Genomic DNA, 17,886 nt, shown 5'->3' with positions numbered 1-17,886 from the left:
CCAGGCACAGCTGTGCTGCATATCACCGCAGAGCCCGATATCCATCGTCCAACCTCAGCTTTGTCTGGACCAGCACCTCCAGCTCAGCCACCCATTCCTCTTTGGGCTGCTTCCCCAAAAACGGCATCCGCAACATCTGCTGGAGCCAGAACCTTTCCTCAAAGGTTGGGAGGCATTTCCCCTTGTGCTTAATTTCCAAGTGGAGAACCTCCCTCCAGAGCTTCAGGCGGGTACAATTCCTCTGGATCAGCTCTGCGTAGCTGACTTCCATTCTCTTTCCTGGAAATAGATCCTGGTGGAAAGGAAGGGTCCCTCAGACTAGGAAGCAATCCCGCTGCTTGCCACCAATGTCGCAGAGCTGGATAGTCCGACTGACTACCTCCGCTGACTTGTGCTCCATTAGCCTGGGACACACACTCTTTCCCCGGTTTCCCAGTCACTCAGTTTCCCAGCCGAGACTCAGTGTAGGGTATAACCAAAACGAAGACTGATTTATTTTAGACAGACAGGGCTGGATATATCCAGCAAAATACACATTTAACATAAAACAAGATATTGGGATACAAACCGCCCCCTAATCTGCCTCCCAGAGACAACAGGGGCAGTAACGGAATTAACAATACAATAGGGTCCCAACCTCCGCTATCTATTACTGGATGAAACCAGTTCCAGAGATAGGCCGGGGTAAATGTCTGTAGTGGTGGAACTGGTGTGTGTGGGGGGGCTGACTTAAACAACATATTAGTACACCATGGGTGGCTCTGATATTAAACAATGGCGGTCACTCCCTGGTCTCAGATCCTGGTCTCCTCAGCAAGTGATGAGATCATATACTGCTGGGGGTAGCCACAGAATTCTTTACAAAGTCAGGGCCCATAGTCAATAGGGAGGAGGCTGGCAGTCAGGCCTCTCCAATCTACATGTCCACTGAGTGGTCCAACCACTCCGAGTCTAGACCATAGCAGGATGGTCCAACCAAACAACTCTCTTGGTTGATGCCAGAGGAGGTCTCTGCAGGCAACCAATAGAGTCGTTCGCATGGCTGTTTTAACCCCTGATGGCAAACCTACGGATTTCCACTTCTGTTAACCCCTGCGATGCTGCGTAGGTAAGGTAAGCTAGATGGGGAAGGGACCAGGGAGATTAGTAGACGAACACGAAAATTATTCGTGTTGTGTGTATTCATCTACATTTTGCCGCCACCATGTTTGTATGTTAAGTATTCGGGCTGAACAACGAAAACGCACCGTTCCTGTTCATTTTAATGTTCGCCCGAATACGAAAGTCTAATAAATATTAGCAGTCTTACCCTCGGCCAATACACACGCCCCGGCGGGAGCCTTCAACTTTGCCTCCTGTGCTGAGCAGTGAGGAGCGAGTGGTTAGGCTTTAACTACTTTGTGTGCGGAGACGACAGAATAGCCAGTGTAGAAGACAGTGTAGAAGACACCGATCTGGACAACAATATTCCCCTTTGAACATATACAGTATCTCACAAAAGCGAGTACACCACTCACTAAGTAAGTAACTTTCTTGCATCCACCTATCAGAACTTCGTCAGACACTCTCTGACAAACATTCGTCTTTGATTCCAGACCATGGTCTCTCAGCCAACTCTTATTGTTTCGATTTACCTTTTCCCAAAGAATCTACACTAGTAGTTTCAACAGCCATACCGGCTTGTTTTAACATTGTTTTCAACGCCTTTTGTGACTCCCTTCCCCTCTTTTCATACGCTATCCTGATATCGCTTTTTTCAGTGGGATTGCCCTATCTGTGGGGCTACTCATCACATTTCCCATTGCACCACTATACCAACTCAGACACAGAACGACGACATCAACAACACACCCCTGAAGAGGAATTTCCTTTGAGCTGACCAGAGACAGCATTACCTCCAACAATTATATCATAAAAGTCAGAATACTTCTCCCTTTGCAGAACAGAGACAGTATTACCTCCAACAATTATACGATAAAAGTCAGAACACTTCTCTCTTGAACGAAGACAGTATTACCTGCAACAATTATATCATAAAAGTCAGAATACTTCTCCCTGCACAGGAAGGGGAGAACCCTTTTTGCACACTTTTTTGTAATTCTAAACAAAAACATCACCTGATGGCACGTTCTGGACAATACCAACAATTTCCAAAGTCAAACATCCGTCATCACCCATACCACTCATACCAAGAGTGCCCACAAGTCGTATTCCTCTAATAGTTCGCAGGACCCAGACTTTCTTTACCAAACACTCACCCGGACTGAAGGTGAACTCACAGTGAGGGTGAAACAAAGTGGAGTAAGAATAAAGCTTCTTACTGTGCTGCAGCTGATTCTGTTTCCTTGTCACTGCGTGGTCATCCCTTCTAGAGGTCCTGGATGTCACCAGGTCCCGGGTTTCGGCACCAATTTACTGTTGGAGAATTTCCGAGTACTTCTATGCCTTGGGGATAAATCTTTATCGAGCGGCTTGAGAGAAATCAGACACACAGACAGGTGTCCGTTTATTATGGTGCAATAATAATAATAATCCAATAATTTTACATAAAATAGCAGTATGCCCATATTTATCAAATGCAAGGAGGAGAGGGTGGGCAACAGATACTTGCTGATGCTTGCAAAATAACCTTGCACCTGCTTTCAGCTGAAACCGGTTTTATTTGGAACACAGTGGTCCTGCAGATTTGGGAGAACCAAAAGTTCCTCCACAAGAGCATAATGAAATCAGTCCTTATAATTAAATTGGGTTTCACAGACTCTGAACCACCAACCACCATCCAAGTTTCTGTGACTATATACCCTTGTGAAAAGATCTGCTTATTGAAATAGAGTACAAAACACAATACCTTTATTTTTCCTCTCACTGATTGCTGGGCCCAGAAGGTTTTGCCCTCTGAAGTAACTACAAATTCAGGAGGACGTTCTATCTCTGGATAAGTAAAAAAATAAATAGTTTTATTTATTCCTAGAGAAAGTTAAGTGCCAGGAAACAGATGACCAAACACACACCAGGACAGCCTCTGCCACACCCAGTCACACATACACCAGGACAGGCTCTGCCACACCGACACCCAAAAAAATACACCAGGACAGGCTCTGCCACACCGGACACCCAGACACACACCAGGACAGGTTCTGCCACACCCAAACACACACACCAGGACAGGCTCTGCCACCGGATGAGCTAAGTTACAACAATTAAAAAAAATTATTTTCTACACTGCTTTGTGTTTTTGACCCCTTGTGTATCCCCGCCACCAAGCACTATGTGTATTTATGCTCCCAGCGTCCCCTCGCTTAAGTATTGATTTATGTAATGACCCCAGCTGCCCACCTTTTGATGCCAACAGCAGAGATTAAATGCTGCCCTGCGGTATGGGGGATATATATTTGACTAATTGGTTCTCTTCCATGAGTCTATACATCCCCCATACTGCAAGGCAGCATATTATCTGGTCTGGTCAGCAATATGGAAAAATTATATGTGTCCTTGAATTCATGACTGATGTGGTCACCCCAATGCCCCCACATTGTATATTTATCCCACCATCCAGCCCCTCTTTAGTATTGATTTATGTGATGCCCCAGCCAGCACCCCCTTGCAAATGAATGCCCCCACACCCTTGCATATTGCCCCCACTTTAGTATCATGTCAGTCCTGGCACCCAGATTGCACCCACAGGACCTGCCTAGCAACCAGATTGGAAGCATTGGCCATCTTTACCCCATAAAGCCCCCCTGTGGCATCTTTGCCCCAAACAGCCTGCGGCATCCTATCCTCCACAACCTCACTGTGCCATGCTTCCCCTGACTTATACATCCATGCTATCACAATCATATTCATTCACTCATTAACAAATATTCAATCCCTCATTCACAGATACTCATTTACAATCATTCATTCCCTAATTCACAGATACTCAATTATTCACTCATTCACAGATACCCATTCACAAATATTAATTCCCTCATTCACAAATATTTATTCCCTCATTAACAAATACTCATTCATTCCCTCAATCACACATACCTGTCCCCACCCCTCCACCACCCCATTACCTGAACTGCATCTAACTTCTTAGGATACAACTCCTCCCAGTAGCAGCAAGAGGGAGGATGCCTCAAGGTGGATAAGAAGTTTTCCCAGTCATTTTAGCAATTAACCATTCTCTTACCTTAATAGAATTCAGCATTAATAGATTTATTGTGACCTCATCCGCAGGGGAGGGTTTCTACCTGTCTTCATACAATGATGGAAATGGTCTGGAAAGTACAATTTACAATTGAAGGGAAAGATCTTCTGTGATGGAGCGTCACGTGACCTTCCAGTGTTCGGTCATAGAATCCCCGGCGGAAGTGTCGGGTAGCAACGGAGGTTGTCTGCGCGTATCACCAGCTGCCCCCACTAGACACCAGAGCGTCTGGAGAGAGGAACAGAGTGGCATGTCTGGGGCATAAGGCATATGAGGGTGGGTGGCATATGTGGAGTGGGCAGAGTGGCGTATCAGGGGCTATGAGGCAAATCAGGGGGGCACAGCTATGCATAACTGGGGGTGGATGTACATAACTGGGGGCAGGTTGGCAAATAAGAGGAAATAAAAACAAGAAATGCATTTTTCTCATGGTTTTTATTAAATATGAAAAAATTGTTTCCATGTGAATTAATATTTACTAGTAAAACGTTTTTTTTTTTTTTTTTTAGGTACTAAAACCGAGTTTGAGAAATATTGTGGTTGGGTTCTTGTACCTAAAATATAGCTACAATGACACGTTCATGTAAATTTTAAGGTTTTTATTCTGATTTATTCTGGGTTTTTATCACCCAGTTTGTTCATTACATTAGTCAGGACTACGCAGAGTTGTTTGGTAACTAAACATTTTGAGGATTTTCCATCTGGTCTTCTGCGTTGTGAAGAGATTTTTTCTCATAAGATGTCTGCAGCCGCTTAATGGATGAGTCTCGACGAGTTAGTGCTACACTCCATATTCCCTGAAATCCAACAGTTGGGGCTACGCGCTTTTCTAGATACAAAACACAAACAAGATATGACTCCTGAGTGCATGAGACAAATACAGGGATCTGAACATCAAGAAAAAAAACTCTACAGTAAGAGGTTTGCAAAAGCTGTATATCCTGTATATGAAAGGGGCACTGAGCATAAATATACACAGTATGTGTTATCTTTGTAATGCTGATTTTAAAGCATGATTTCATACTTCCTTAGGGTCTTTTATTTAAAAAAGAATTTAATTTTACCTACATTAGGGAGCACGCATATGTCTTACGAGTTTTATTTTGATTATGTTTATTAAATATATCATCACAACAGTGGCGTACCTAGCGGGGGGGGGGCGGTCCGCCCCGGGTGTCGCTCATCAGGGGGGTGCCACGGGTTAGGGTGACCACATGTCCCTGATTGCCCGGATCCCCGGCAGCGTCGTCATTTTTTTTTTTTTTTTTTACGCTGAGGAGACAGAGGGGTGCCTAGCAACCGTTTGGCGCCCCTCAGTCTCCTTCGCGAGGCTTCTAACTCCGTCGCGGTGCCGGCATCTCATGCTGAGCGCCAAAATATGACGTCATATTTTGGCGCTCAGCAGTGAAGCAACGCCGCGGCAGAGCACGAAGCAGCGGCAGAGCAGGAAGACTGAGGCGTTGTGCTCCCACCGCAGGACTTCTGAATGGTAAGTCCAAAACCTTTAATTACAAAGGGGGAGAGGGTAGATAGTGGGGAGGGAAGGAGAGGAGCAGATGGTGGGGAGAGGAGGGTAGATAGTGGGGAGGGAGGGAGAGGGGGGTAGATAGTGGAGAGGGGGGTAGATAGTGGGAAGGAGGGGTAGATAGTGAGAAGGGGGTAAAAAAGGAGGAAAGGTAGATAGTGAGAATGAGTGAATGTGTTGAAGAATTGTCTGAATGAGGGAGATAATTAATGAGTTTGTGAGAATGCATTAATGAATGTGTAAATTTGTGTGAATGGGTGAGAGAATAAATGATTGTGTGAATTAATTATGTGAATGAAAGTGTGAATTAGTGAGTTACTGTTAAAGTGTTTGTGTATATAGATGCTAACAGCAATCATACTCCTATCATGCCAAGTCAGCTAGTACATGCTGGAATCTGGGTATGCCTGGGCATGATAGGAGTGTGATTGCTGTTAACAATCATATATATATTAATATTGTTTGTCCTATTTGCTGTGTTACCTACTTTAAATAAAAGTGTGAGATTTTTTTAAGGTGGGGGTCATATTCGGTTTTGGACAGGTAAATGCTACATTTTCGGGTTTCAGTCCAGAAGTTTTCGGTGCATCCCTAAGCCAGACAATGAAGTGGTAGGCCTACACCACATCAATGTTTGGCTTAGTATATAGCGATAGGAGTTATGCTGCACTATTATCAATGTCTGGCTCAATGTATAGTGATAGGGATTTTGCTGTACTACCATCAATGTCTGCCTCAGTATATAGTGATAGGTGTAATGCTGTACCACCGTCAATGTCTGCCTCAGTATATAGTGGTAGGTGTTATGCTGTACCACCGTCAATGTCTGCCTCAATATATAATGATAACAGTAATACTGTACCACCTTCAATGTCTACGCCAGTATATAACGATAGAAGCTATGCAGTTTTAAAGTGTTTGTGGGGGGGGTGCCACATACAGGATCCGGCCCAGGTGCCAAATACTCTAGGTACGCCCATGCATCACAACTCTACACAGGATGATGTACTTTAATTCTGCTTTAATAATGCTATCAGACAATTCCACTGCATTTGGTTGAGCATTTGATATACATGTTCTAGTTCATAGAATGTAAAAAAGCTGCACACGTGTGCTTGTTTGTGAATTTTGATTTTATGTTTTTTGTAAACGTATCAAATGTATCACAACAGCACACAATGATATTGCACCCTGTTTATCTTGTCAGACATTATCACTGCATCTCATTGTATATTTGCTACATCAACAGATACATTTTCTAAATATCATAAAATGCCAAAGTTCTGGATTGTTAGGGAATGGGAACCAGATGGACACAAAACATAAAATACAAAACACCTTTATTGTAATAACAATAGCAAACAAAGCCAAATTGTAATCCAAGAGACAAGCTGGGGTCAGGAACCAAGATGGGTACTCAGACAAGCTGGGGCCATGAATACGGAGGTCAGCGAAGTCAGGAACAAGCCAGGAATCAGGAGCCAGGAGGGACGTCAGAAAGCCAGGTCATGCGCAGGAACACAGAGATTGCAGCCGGAAACTACACAAGGGCAAGGAGGAAGTGAACTTAGCTGCTTAAGTAGCCAGAAGGGGCTGGCTGGACAATGGGCTGAGTAACAGGAGTGTAGCCATGGCAAGCCAGACAGGTTGCAATTAGCTTAGCAATGTAGCCCTGGCTGTGAGCAGGAAAGCAGCCAGACCATAATAGTAACCCCTCCTCAACGACACCGTCCATGCGGGGTAGGACCGGGTTTGAGGGGAAAACGTGAGTGAAAGGAATGAAGGAGAGTGGGAGCATGGACATTTGGGGCTGGAACCTAAGATCTCTCTTCAGGACCGTACCCCTTTGAATGGACCAAATATTACAGCTTCCCACGGAACCAACAAGAGCCGACTATGGAGCAGAGCTCGAACTCCTCATGATTGTCAACGGATACCAAACGGGGACGAGGAGCGACCGTAGTGAAACGATTACAGACCAGAGGTTTCAACAACGAGACATGGAACACATTGTGGATGCGCATATTGGAAGGTCCAGGGCATAGGCCACGGGGTGCACCCGTCGGAGGATACGGAAAGGCCCCACATAACGGGGAGCCAGTTTCTGGGAGGGCACCCGGAGGTGAAGATTTCTGGGTGACAACCAGACCCTCTCCCCTAATTGATAGGAAGGTGCGGGTAGGCATTTACGATTGGCCTGGAGCTCCTGACACTGTTGTGAGCGTTGTAGTGCCTCCTGGACCCGCACTCATGTGTAACAGATCTGCTGGAGATGATCCTCCAGTGCCGGAATCCCCTGGGAAGTGAAATTACCAGAAATCATGGAGGGCTGATACCTGTAATTCACCATGAAAGGGGAGAACCAGGTGGAGGCCGAGACTGCACTATTATGAGCAAATTCCGTCCAGGGTAGCAGATCTAACCAGTTGCTCTGATGGTCCAAGATGTAGCAATTGCTCCAAGGCCTGATTAGACCTCTTAGCCACATTCGATTGTGGGTGGTAGGTCGAGGAGAAGGAGAGTTGGATACCCAGTTGCGCACAGAAGGCCTTCCAAAATCTCGATACAAACTGGCTACCCCGGTCAGAAATTATGACTTTGGGAACCCCGTGTAGCCGATAGACCTCCTTGATAAAGACTGTAGCCAACTCCTTAGCGGATGGGAGCTTTTTGAATGGTATGCAGTGTATCATCTTAGAAAACCGGTCGACAACAATGAGGATAACTGTTACCGTTCGAATGTGGAAGGTCAACTATGAAATCCATGGCAAGGTGTGACCATGGCCTCTCACCATTAGGTGCACGCAGACTGGACAGGCTGCTACGAAGGCAACAATATCTTTGTTAATTCCTGGCCACCAGAAGAGACGGAAAACCGACCAGAGAAGTTGCTTCCTCCCGGGATGTAAAAAGAGGTGTGATCCCCACCGACTCGTGTATAAAAGTGCAAAATACACTGCTCAAAATAATAAAGGGAACACTAAGATTACACATCCTAGATTGAATGAATTTATCGGATGACATATTTCCGTCTTTACATAGTTGAATGTGCTGACAACAAAATCACACAAAATTCTCAATGGAAATCAAATTTATCAACCCATGGAGGTCTGGATATGGAGTCACACTCAAAATCAAAATGGAAAACCACACTACAGGCTGATCCAACTTTGATGTAATGTCCTTAAAACAAGTCACAATGAGTCTCAGAAGTGTGTGTGGCCTCCACGTGCCTGTATGACCTCCCTACAACGCCTGGGCATGCTCCTGATGAGGTTGCGGATGGTCTCCTGAGAGATGTCCTCCCAGACCTGGACTAAAGCATCCGCCAACTCCTGGACAGTCTGTGGTGCAACGTGGCGTTGGTGGATGGAGCGAAACATGATGTCCCAGATGTGCTCAGTCAGATTCAGGTCTGGGGAACAGGCGGGCCAGTCCATAGCATCAATGCCTTCCTCTTGCAGGAACTGCTGACACACCCCAGCCACATGAGGTCTAGCATTGTCTTGCATTAGGAGGAACCCAGGGCCAACCGCACCAGCATATGGTCTCACAAGGGGTCTGAGGATCTCATCTCGGTACCTAATGGCAGTCAGGCTACCTCTGGCAAGCACATGGAGGGCTGTGCGGCCCCCCAAAGAAATGCCACCCCACACCATTACTGACCCACCGCCAAACCGGTCATGCTGGAGGATGTTGCAGGCAGCAGAACGTTCTCCACGGCGTCTCCAGACTCTGTCACGTCTGTCACATATGCTCAGTGTGAACCTGCTTTCATCTGTGAAGAGCACAGGGCGCCAGTGGCAAATATGCCAATCCTGGTGTTCTCTGGCAAATGCCAAACGTCCTGCACAGTGTTGGGCTGTAAGCACAACCCCCACCTGTGGACGTCAGGCCCTCATACCACCCTCATGGAGTCTGTTTCTGACAGTTTGAGTGGACACATGCACATTTGTGGCCTGCTGAAGGTCATTTTGCAGGGCTCTGGCAGAGGTAGCGGTTCTGCTGCTGGGTTGTTGCCCTCCTATGGCCTCCTCCACATCTCCTGATGTACTGGCCTGTCTCCTGGTAGCACCTCCATGCTCTGGACACTACGCTGACAGACGCAGCAAACCTTCTTGCCACAGCTCGCATTGATGTGCCATCCTGGATGAGCTGCACTACCTGAGCCACTTGTGTGGGTTGTAGACTCCGTCTCACTACCACTAGAGTGAAAGCACCGCCAGCATTCAAAAGTGACCAAAACATCAGCCAGAAAGCATAGGAACTGAGAAGTGGTCTGTGGTCACCACCTGCAGAACCACTCCTTTATTGGGGGCGTCTTGCTAATTGCCTATAATTTCCACCTGTTGTCTGTTCCATTTGCACAACAGCATGTGAAATTGATTGTCCATCAGTGTTGCTTCCTGAGTGGACAGTGTGATTTCACAGATGTGTGATTGACTTCGAGTTACATTGTGTTGTTTAAGTGTTTTACCTTTATTATTTGGAGCAGTGTATATTAATAATACTTCCCACAGTCTCCTGCTTCCCGAATTTCACTCTTCCTCAGAGTGTAATAGTAAACATATGTCCAGAATAGGGGCGCAATGACATAAAGGGAGAAGGAAAAATCAAAATAGTTTAATATTGTCAATAGTGTAACTGTACGTGTAAAATGTGTAAGTTCCACTCACACTTTAAATAGAAATATCAGGCACATCTGATGGTTATTTATAAAACTTCTTTTATTCTTCATAAGATTCTAAAAATGGTGAAACAGACCGCAATGGTGATAGTACCACTGAAATGGGGGACACAGTAAAGAATTGCACTTACAATTTGGGTTAAGCGCAAAGGCAATAACCCTGTAGAATAGTTCCAAAAGTCTCTTGGTCCTCACAGAGGCCACTTGTTGGTCCGGTATAGAGGTAAGTGTTGAAAGGAAATTAAAAACGATTAAATAAACTTTCTCTCTACGTGTTTCGCAGCTTGGCTTCCTCAGGAGAAAAGTCTGTGTATATCCTGTCACGGTCTGCCCAGGCTGCGGAGCTGCATATCTGTCCTGCTGTAGTTTCTCTGCTTTGCTTTGATCCATTCCTGGATTTCCTTTTGCTTTGTTCTATTTTCCATTCCTTGCTTCTGCTCCGGCTCTTTGCTTCAGCTCTGCTTCCTTTATTAGGTGTGCCCCACCTGTGTGTTCTGTTTGTCTCAGTCTGCAGTCTGCAGTCTAAGGTATGTCTCTGTGTTATACGTGTGGTTTGTTTTGTATCTTTGTCAGTAGGGATTAGCGTTAGGACCCACCGTCATTGGAGTACTTTGGCGTAGTGGTGGGCTAAGCATACTATGGCCATATCATGTGACGGAATCTCCAATAGTTATCTTGTAGTCCTAGGCTAGTTTCTGTATTCATGTTTGTCTGTCTCTTATGTACCTTTGCCCTTCTTCCTTGAATCATCTGAGGATTCCGGTTCCTCTCTCCTCTCCCCATGTCCCTGTTAATATGTCCTATCCTTGCTTATAGGAGAAGCGTCCGAGGGTTCCGGCTCCTCACTCCTTCCCCTGTGTTCCTTGCCTTCTTCCCTGTCCTTTGTTGTGCCCTGTAACATGTATGTCTTGTCTGGTTATGTTTATTCCTTGTCTTGTGCCTGTTTATATCTTTCGTAATTCATCTCATGCTTCTAGCCACTTCTCGTGTATATCTTGTATCATGTTTCTTGCCTGGTCTCCCTTTCCCTTGCTTGTTTTGTGTCTGCTACATTAACCCTTTGCTTAGCTTTCATTCTCCCAGCCTGCAGCATCCTGCTCGTGATCCATGTGATATGCTTCATGCCTGCTCCAGGGTGCCTGCAGGATTCGTTTTGTTCTGGACTCCATCTGCTGCCATATCAGGGCGCTGGTGTTTGGCTGCACTGCCTAGGTGCTCAACGCCTGGGCGAGTGTGGTCACCCTGCACCAGGCCCTGCCCCAGACTCCGCTACTGCATCGAGACTCCTGCAAACAACCATCGGGCGCGCTGGGTCCTTCCAGCCATCAGCTTGGACCCAGTCCGTGACACATGGCCGCAGGTAAAAGGCCAGGAGTTCGCGGAGTGGAGTTTGCAGCGTCAGCCCTTCCAGTGGGCCTCCGTATCCGTCTGCCCTTCCAGTGGGCCTCCGTACCCGTCTGCCCTTCCAGTGGGCCTCCGTACCTGTCTGCAGCATTCCAGCCCGGCCAGAGGGCTATCTATCATACACCCCACCAAAAGGGGTTTCCTGTCGTGCACCCCAGCAAAAGGGGTTTTCTCCTAAGCTCGCCCCTTCCGGTGGGCTTCCTGCCAAGCTTGCCCCTTCCGGTGGGCTTCCTGATGTGTGAGCCCTTTCCGTAGGGCTTCCTACCGAGCGTGCCCTTTCCGTAGGGTTTCCTGATGTGTGAGCCCTTTCCGTAGGGCTTCCTACCGAGCGTGCCCTTTCCGTAGGGTTTCCTGATGTGTGAGCCCTTTCCGTAGGGCTTCCTACCGAGCGTGCCCTTTCCAGAGGGTTTCCTGCCAAGCTTGCCCTTTCCAGAGGGCTTCCTACCAAGCTTGCCCTTTCCAGAGGGCTTCCTACCGAGCGTGCCCTTTCCAGAGGGTTTCCTACCAAGCTTGCCCTTTCCAGAGGGCTTCCTACCAAGCTTGCCCTTTCCAGAGGGCTTCCTACCGAGCGTGCCCTTTCCAGAGGGCTTCCTGCCAAGCTTGCCCCTTCCGGTGGGCTTCCTGTCATGTTCCGGAGTTGCGGCCAGCGACCCACTATGGACTCCCAGTATGAGTGCCTGCATCCGGGCTACCTTGGTCGAGTATTCTCCAAGTGGGCAACCTGCCGTGTACCCTGAAAGAGGGTTTCCTGAGTTGCGGCCAGCGACCCACTATGGACTCCCAGTATGAGTGCCTGCATCCGGGCTACCTTGGTCGAGTATTCTCCAAGTGGGCAACCCGCCGTGTACCCTGAAAGAGGGTTTCCTGAGTTGCGGCCAGCGACCCACTATGGACTCCCAGTATGAGTGCCTGCATCCGGGCTACCTTGGTCGAGTATTCTCCAAGTGGGCAACCTGCCGTGTGCCCTGCAAGTGGGCAACCTGTTGTCTGAACCTGAACCCGTGCCTGAACCGTGCCTGTGCTTGCCCTGTACCATGTATGTCTTGTCAGGTTATGTTTATTCCTTGTCTTGTGCCTGTTTATACTTTGCTCTATTCATGTCATGCTTCTAGCCACTTCTCGTGTATATCTCGTATCATGTTTCTTGCCTGGTCTCCCTTTCTCTTGCTTGTTTTGTGTCTGCTACATTAACCCTTTGCTTAGCTTCCATTCTCCCAGCCTGCAGCATCCTGCTCGTGATCCATGTGATATGCTTCATGCCTGCTCCAGGGTGCCTGCAGGATTCGTTTGTTCTGGACTTCATCTGCTGCCATATCAGGGCCCTGGTGTTTGGCTGCACTACCCTAGGTGCTCAACTCCTGGATGAGTGTGGTCACCCTGCACCAGGCCCTGCCCCAGACTCCGCTACTGCATCGAGACTCCTGCAAACAACCATCGGGCGCGCTGGGTCCTTCCAGCCACCAGCTTGGACCCAGTCCGTGACATATCCGTGGAGTGTTGCCGGCATTTTATTTCCGGGGTTCTGACGTCATCACGCATCGTGCGGGGGTGTCGTCCCGTCAATGTCATCTAACTTTATTCATCTTTCGTATCCTCAGACTTGAGATTTGCAGGAGACGCAGAGGACGGAAATTACTTGTTGGATCCTCATCGTGTAGTCCTGCCTCCGCTTGTCTCTTTCTTAGTATAACCTGAATGGGCAGCATCCATGGGCAGATGAAGCAGATAGATAAATATTGATTATAGATATGTATGTAATTTGTTTTACATTAAATATGTGTGGAAAAAATCACAGGATGACCTGCTGACTTAGTCTTATGACAGGTGGAAAGTAACTTGGTATGAAGGTTCACAGGTACGAAATATCGCCCAGAGGGGGTTTCAGCAGGTGCATCCACTTCTGTCCCCGAGGAGAAGTTATGCTGGTATGTATGGTAGCCAGTACTCGGTCTGAGGGAATAATTGGACTAGGAGGATACTCTTCTTTAGCATTTGAGTATTTGTCTACACAGTGCATCGGCCCAGACATTCTTGGTCCCCGGCAGGTACGAGACCACGTAATTAAAGCGGGAAAAAATAAAGTCCAACGGGCCTGTCTTGGAGTTAAGCGTTTAGCCTTGGACAGGTAAGTGAGGTTTTTATGATCCGTGAGGATCAGGATTGGTACAGCGGTTCCCTCGAGCGAATGCCTCCATTATTTGAGTTGCATTTCATAGTTGCATTCCGCAGGACTTAGCTTCTTGGAGAAGTACCCACATGGGTGAAACTGGCTCTGAGGAGTAGGACGTTGAGACAGGAGGGCGCCGACCTCAAGTATAAACGGGAGTTCAGGTTTCGGGTGTGCCAAAATAGGAGCTGCGGAAAAAGCGGCTTTCATTGGCTCGAAGGCTTTGATGGCCCATGGACCCGGTCTTTTTTTGGACATGTCTGTAAGAGGTTTACAACAGAGGAAAAATTACGAATACATTTTCTGTAGTAGTTAGCGAACCCAAGGGAGCAGAGACCTACGGGTCGTGGCCACTCGAGAACAGCCAACAGTTTTTCAGGGTCCATAGCGAAACCGACCTCTGAAATTACGTACCCCAAGAAGGTGACCTGTTTGCGGTGGAACTCACACTTCTCCAACTTGCAAAAGAGATTATTCTCTCGTAACCTCTGCTACATTAGCGTGGTGGCTTTCTATGGAGGTGGAATGAATCAGAATGTCATCTAGGTATATCACCACGCATTGTTGGAGCATGTCCCGGAGGACATCACTTATGAATTCTTGGAAAAGCGGGGCATTGCAGAGACCGAAGGGCATAACAAGGTATTCATAATGGCTGCTCCTGCTGTTAAACGCGGTTTTCCATTCTTGACCCTTCTTTATCCTTACTAAATTATATGCCCCTCGCAGGCCAAGCTTAGTAAAAACCTTGGACCCTTTCAATCGATCGAATAGCTTGGTAATAAGTGGAATCGGGTAGGTATTTTTAACCGGATATGGTTGAGCCCCCGGTAATCAATACAGCAAGAGAGGGCGACCATGCCATGGCCAAGAGCGGATCAGCTGGAGTTGTATAATTGTATAATATGATGTAGGGGTCAGCCATCGATCACCTTAATGGCAAGTGGAGCAGAACAAAGCTGCAGTGGGATAGGTGCTGTCAATAAAGAGACCCGCAGCCCCCGAGTCAATGAGTGCCTTTGCAATGACGGAACTCTTGCCCCAAGTGAGGCCCACCGAGACTAGAGATTTATCCTTCTGAATAACTGCGGATGTCGAGACGCCACCTAAGGCCTTTCCCTTCTGGAGCCTTAGGTTTCCCGGACATGTGGGACAAGTTCGCAGCAGGTGCCCTGCCTTACCACAGTAGAGACAGAGACCCTCCCTCCTCGAGACCATGAGGTGTGGGAGGAGACCGAGGTACGGGTGGGAACGAAAAGCTCAAGGCTAACCGGATAGGAGGCCTCCGCAGGCGCTCCTGGAAGGATGGTCTCTCACGGATTTGGGAGTCAATAAGGATGTAAAATTAAACCAATTCCTCCAAATCGCTGGGAAGGTCTTGGGACGCAATCTCATCCTTAACCATATCCGAGAGCCCATTAGAGAAAGCAGCCAGGAGAGCCTCATTATTCCAACCAACCTCAGCGGCCAGGGTACAAGACTCGATGGCGTAGTCCAAAACTGTCCTTGTACCCTGTCGAATAGACATTAGATGTTTGGCGGCCGACGTGGAGCGGGCCGGTATATCAAATACCCTATTTAAGGACGCAACAAACTCAGGGTTATTGTGTGCTACAGGTTTCTGTGTCTCGCAAAGGGGATTAGCCCATGCCAAGGCCCTGTCTGAGAGTAAGAAAATCACAAAGCCCACCTTACTCCTGTTAGACAGAAAAGGCCTGAGGTACCATCTCCAGATAGATACTGACCTGGTTCAGGAAACCTCTGCACAGATAAGGGTCGCTCCCATAACATTGGGGAAGCGGGGGAGACCCAGTCATGCCTCTGGTTGAGGCCAGAGGAGGCCCCTGCAAGCGACCAATAGACTCACTAGCACGGCCCTTTAACTCCTGACTGTGGAACTTGGCCAAGGGAGACCATGGTCTCACGACTCCAAGAGTTAAAGGGGCATAAGAGCGACTCTATTGGTCATTCGTACGGACCTTTAACTCTTGGAGCGGGGAGACCAGTAGTCTCCCCCGGCCAAGTTGCGGCACCAGGATTTGAAAAGTCTGTACAAGCAGAGGAGCTCCCTGCCGGTGACCTATTGGTCGCCTGCAGGGGTCTCCTCCTCATCTTCATAGCTTGTCCTTGTGTCTAAATGCATACTGTCATATGTCATTCCTCCATCTGGCTCCCAACCTAGCCCAGTTCCTTCTTCCATTTGTACAGTGTCATGGGCTGAATACCCAACTAGACTCTTGAGATGATTATGGTTTTTATGTGTCCCTTTGCCAACAAGAACACATGGCAAGAGACTGAGCCAGCATCTTATTTATGGTAGAGGATAGTTGTCCCTGCACCGTTGGCCCTGTTGGGTCATTTCTTGCAGCTGTTTTCCTACACCTGCCGTGATCACACAGTGGGTGGTTGATGACATACCAGAAAGACAAGCAGCTAAACAGCACCGTATAAATGAGTGTTTTTCCATGGTAAGCCTGTAAAATGAACCATGTAGCTCATAACACTAATAAAAAAACAACAAAGAGGAATACCTCTATCACTAAATCCCTGTGAGCATTGTTTACTCAGAATAATCAAAATTATGTTATACTAGAAAATATAAGTGCAAGGTTAGGCAGTATCTGTGCTATGAGGAGGAGTATTCGGCTGCAAAAACAAACCACTAAATTATCCTGGATTTAATTGCATCTTGTCAGAGAAAAAGCATTATAAGACTTTTATGGCTCACCTCCAGGGGAAATTGGATGCATTAGTCTGTTCATCTGGACATTCCAATGACGAACATTTGTACTGGCTTGATGGAGCCTCTTCTGCGCCACCTAAAAATTAAAAGTAGAGGAAAAATAAATGAGAAGCATGAAACAAAATTTATGACAATTAAGACTAGGAGGCTACCACAACCATAAGGCATCCCAAGGGCAGTCTTTTTAGAATGTGCCAAATGACCAGATCAGAGTTCATGTTTAGTGGACATAATAATCATCCTAATCTAACATCAAAACAGTGCCCTTGATAGTCATATTAATACTCTCAGCAGCACATTAGACATGTCAGAATTAAAATATATCACACAATTAAACTTTTACCTTTCAAATGATTGCCTTAAATGGTGTGCTTTAAGATCTGAAAAGTTATTTAGTGTCCCCTGTGGGGACCCAATCAACACACAACCCCCTTCCCTGAAGCTGTCTGTGGCAACTGAAAACGCAATTGCTGGTTTGCCGGCAATCGCGTTTTCAGCCTACAGAATCACTCCGTGGCAGTGATCACTGGCTCGGGGGTGGGCTCGGGGTGGCTGTGCTGGTCTGCCCAGACACCTGGGCTGACAGCAGCAGCGCCCCCGCGATCACCACGATTGTGGCGACGTGGGGGCATTTTTGGGGGATTTAACAGGCTGACAAACACCTAGGCCCCAGGACAAAATTCTCAGTCGCCATGGCGACCTGGCGCCTGGGATTTGTCGAGCCCTGTAGTAGATAATGCTTGACCGGAGAGAACCGAAAAATTAGGAAGATATCCGAAAATAGAGATAATCGGGTCTGGGGCATGATTTGCTAAATAAGTAAGCGAAAAAAAAAATTTCAAGCACATAAGCTGAGTGCCAAAACTGGAGCGGAGGACCCCAGCCAAGGGTCATACGAGAAATGGGTCTAATACCAGAGCGGGTAGTCAGATGGTCCGGATCATACATTGGATGAAGCAAACAAAGCCAAATCGTAGTACAAAGGAAGGTCAGGATAAGCCAAAGGTTGGATACATTAAAAAATCAACTTTAGAACAGGCACAGCTTAGAAGACCACACCAGGGTACCGAGACAGGGACTTCTGTATTTTTAAATGCTGCGCCCCTCCGCTGTCATCACATGCGCCTCCCTCCCTGCCAGAACATGAGAGCGCGCCTGCTGCTGC

At 47.3% G+C, this 17,886-nt stretch overlaps 1 protein-coding gene across 1 annotated transcript in view; it reads right to left on the bottom strand.

The window, feature by feature from the left end:
- Nucleotides 1-4,658: 4,658 nt before the first annotated feature.
- Nucleotides 4,659-17,886, bottom strand: part of DEF6 (DEF6 guanine nucleotide exchange factor) — an 86,404-nt gene continuing 73,176 nt past the window's right edge. Inside the window, exons 10-11 of the mRNA XM_053457864.1 lie at nucleotides 16,707-16,797; nucleotides 4,659-5,024 (exon numbers count right to left, since the gene is read on the bottom strand). Coding sequence (XP_053313839.1) covers nucleotides 4,873-5,024; nucleotides 16,707-16,797 — 243 coding nt within the window. The 3' untranslated portion in view covers nucleotides 4,659-4,872. The remainder of the gene's footprint in view (nucleotides 5,025-16,706; nucleotides 16,798-17,886) is intronic.

This window comes from Spea bombifrons, chromosome 2, assembly GCF_027358695.1.
Source record: "Spea bombifrons isolate aSpeBom1 chromosome 2, aSpeBom1.2.pri, whole genome shotgun sequence".
Classification (NCBI taxonomy): Eukaryota; Metazoa; Chordata; class Amphibia; order Anura; family Pelobatidae; genus Spea; species Spea bombifrons.
This window is presented reverse-complemented; position numbering and strand designations above follow the sequence as displayed.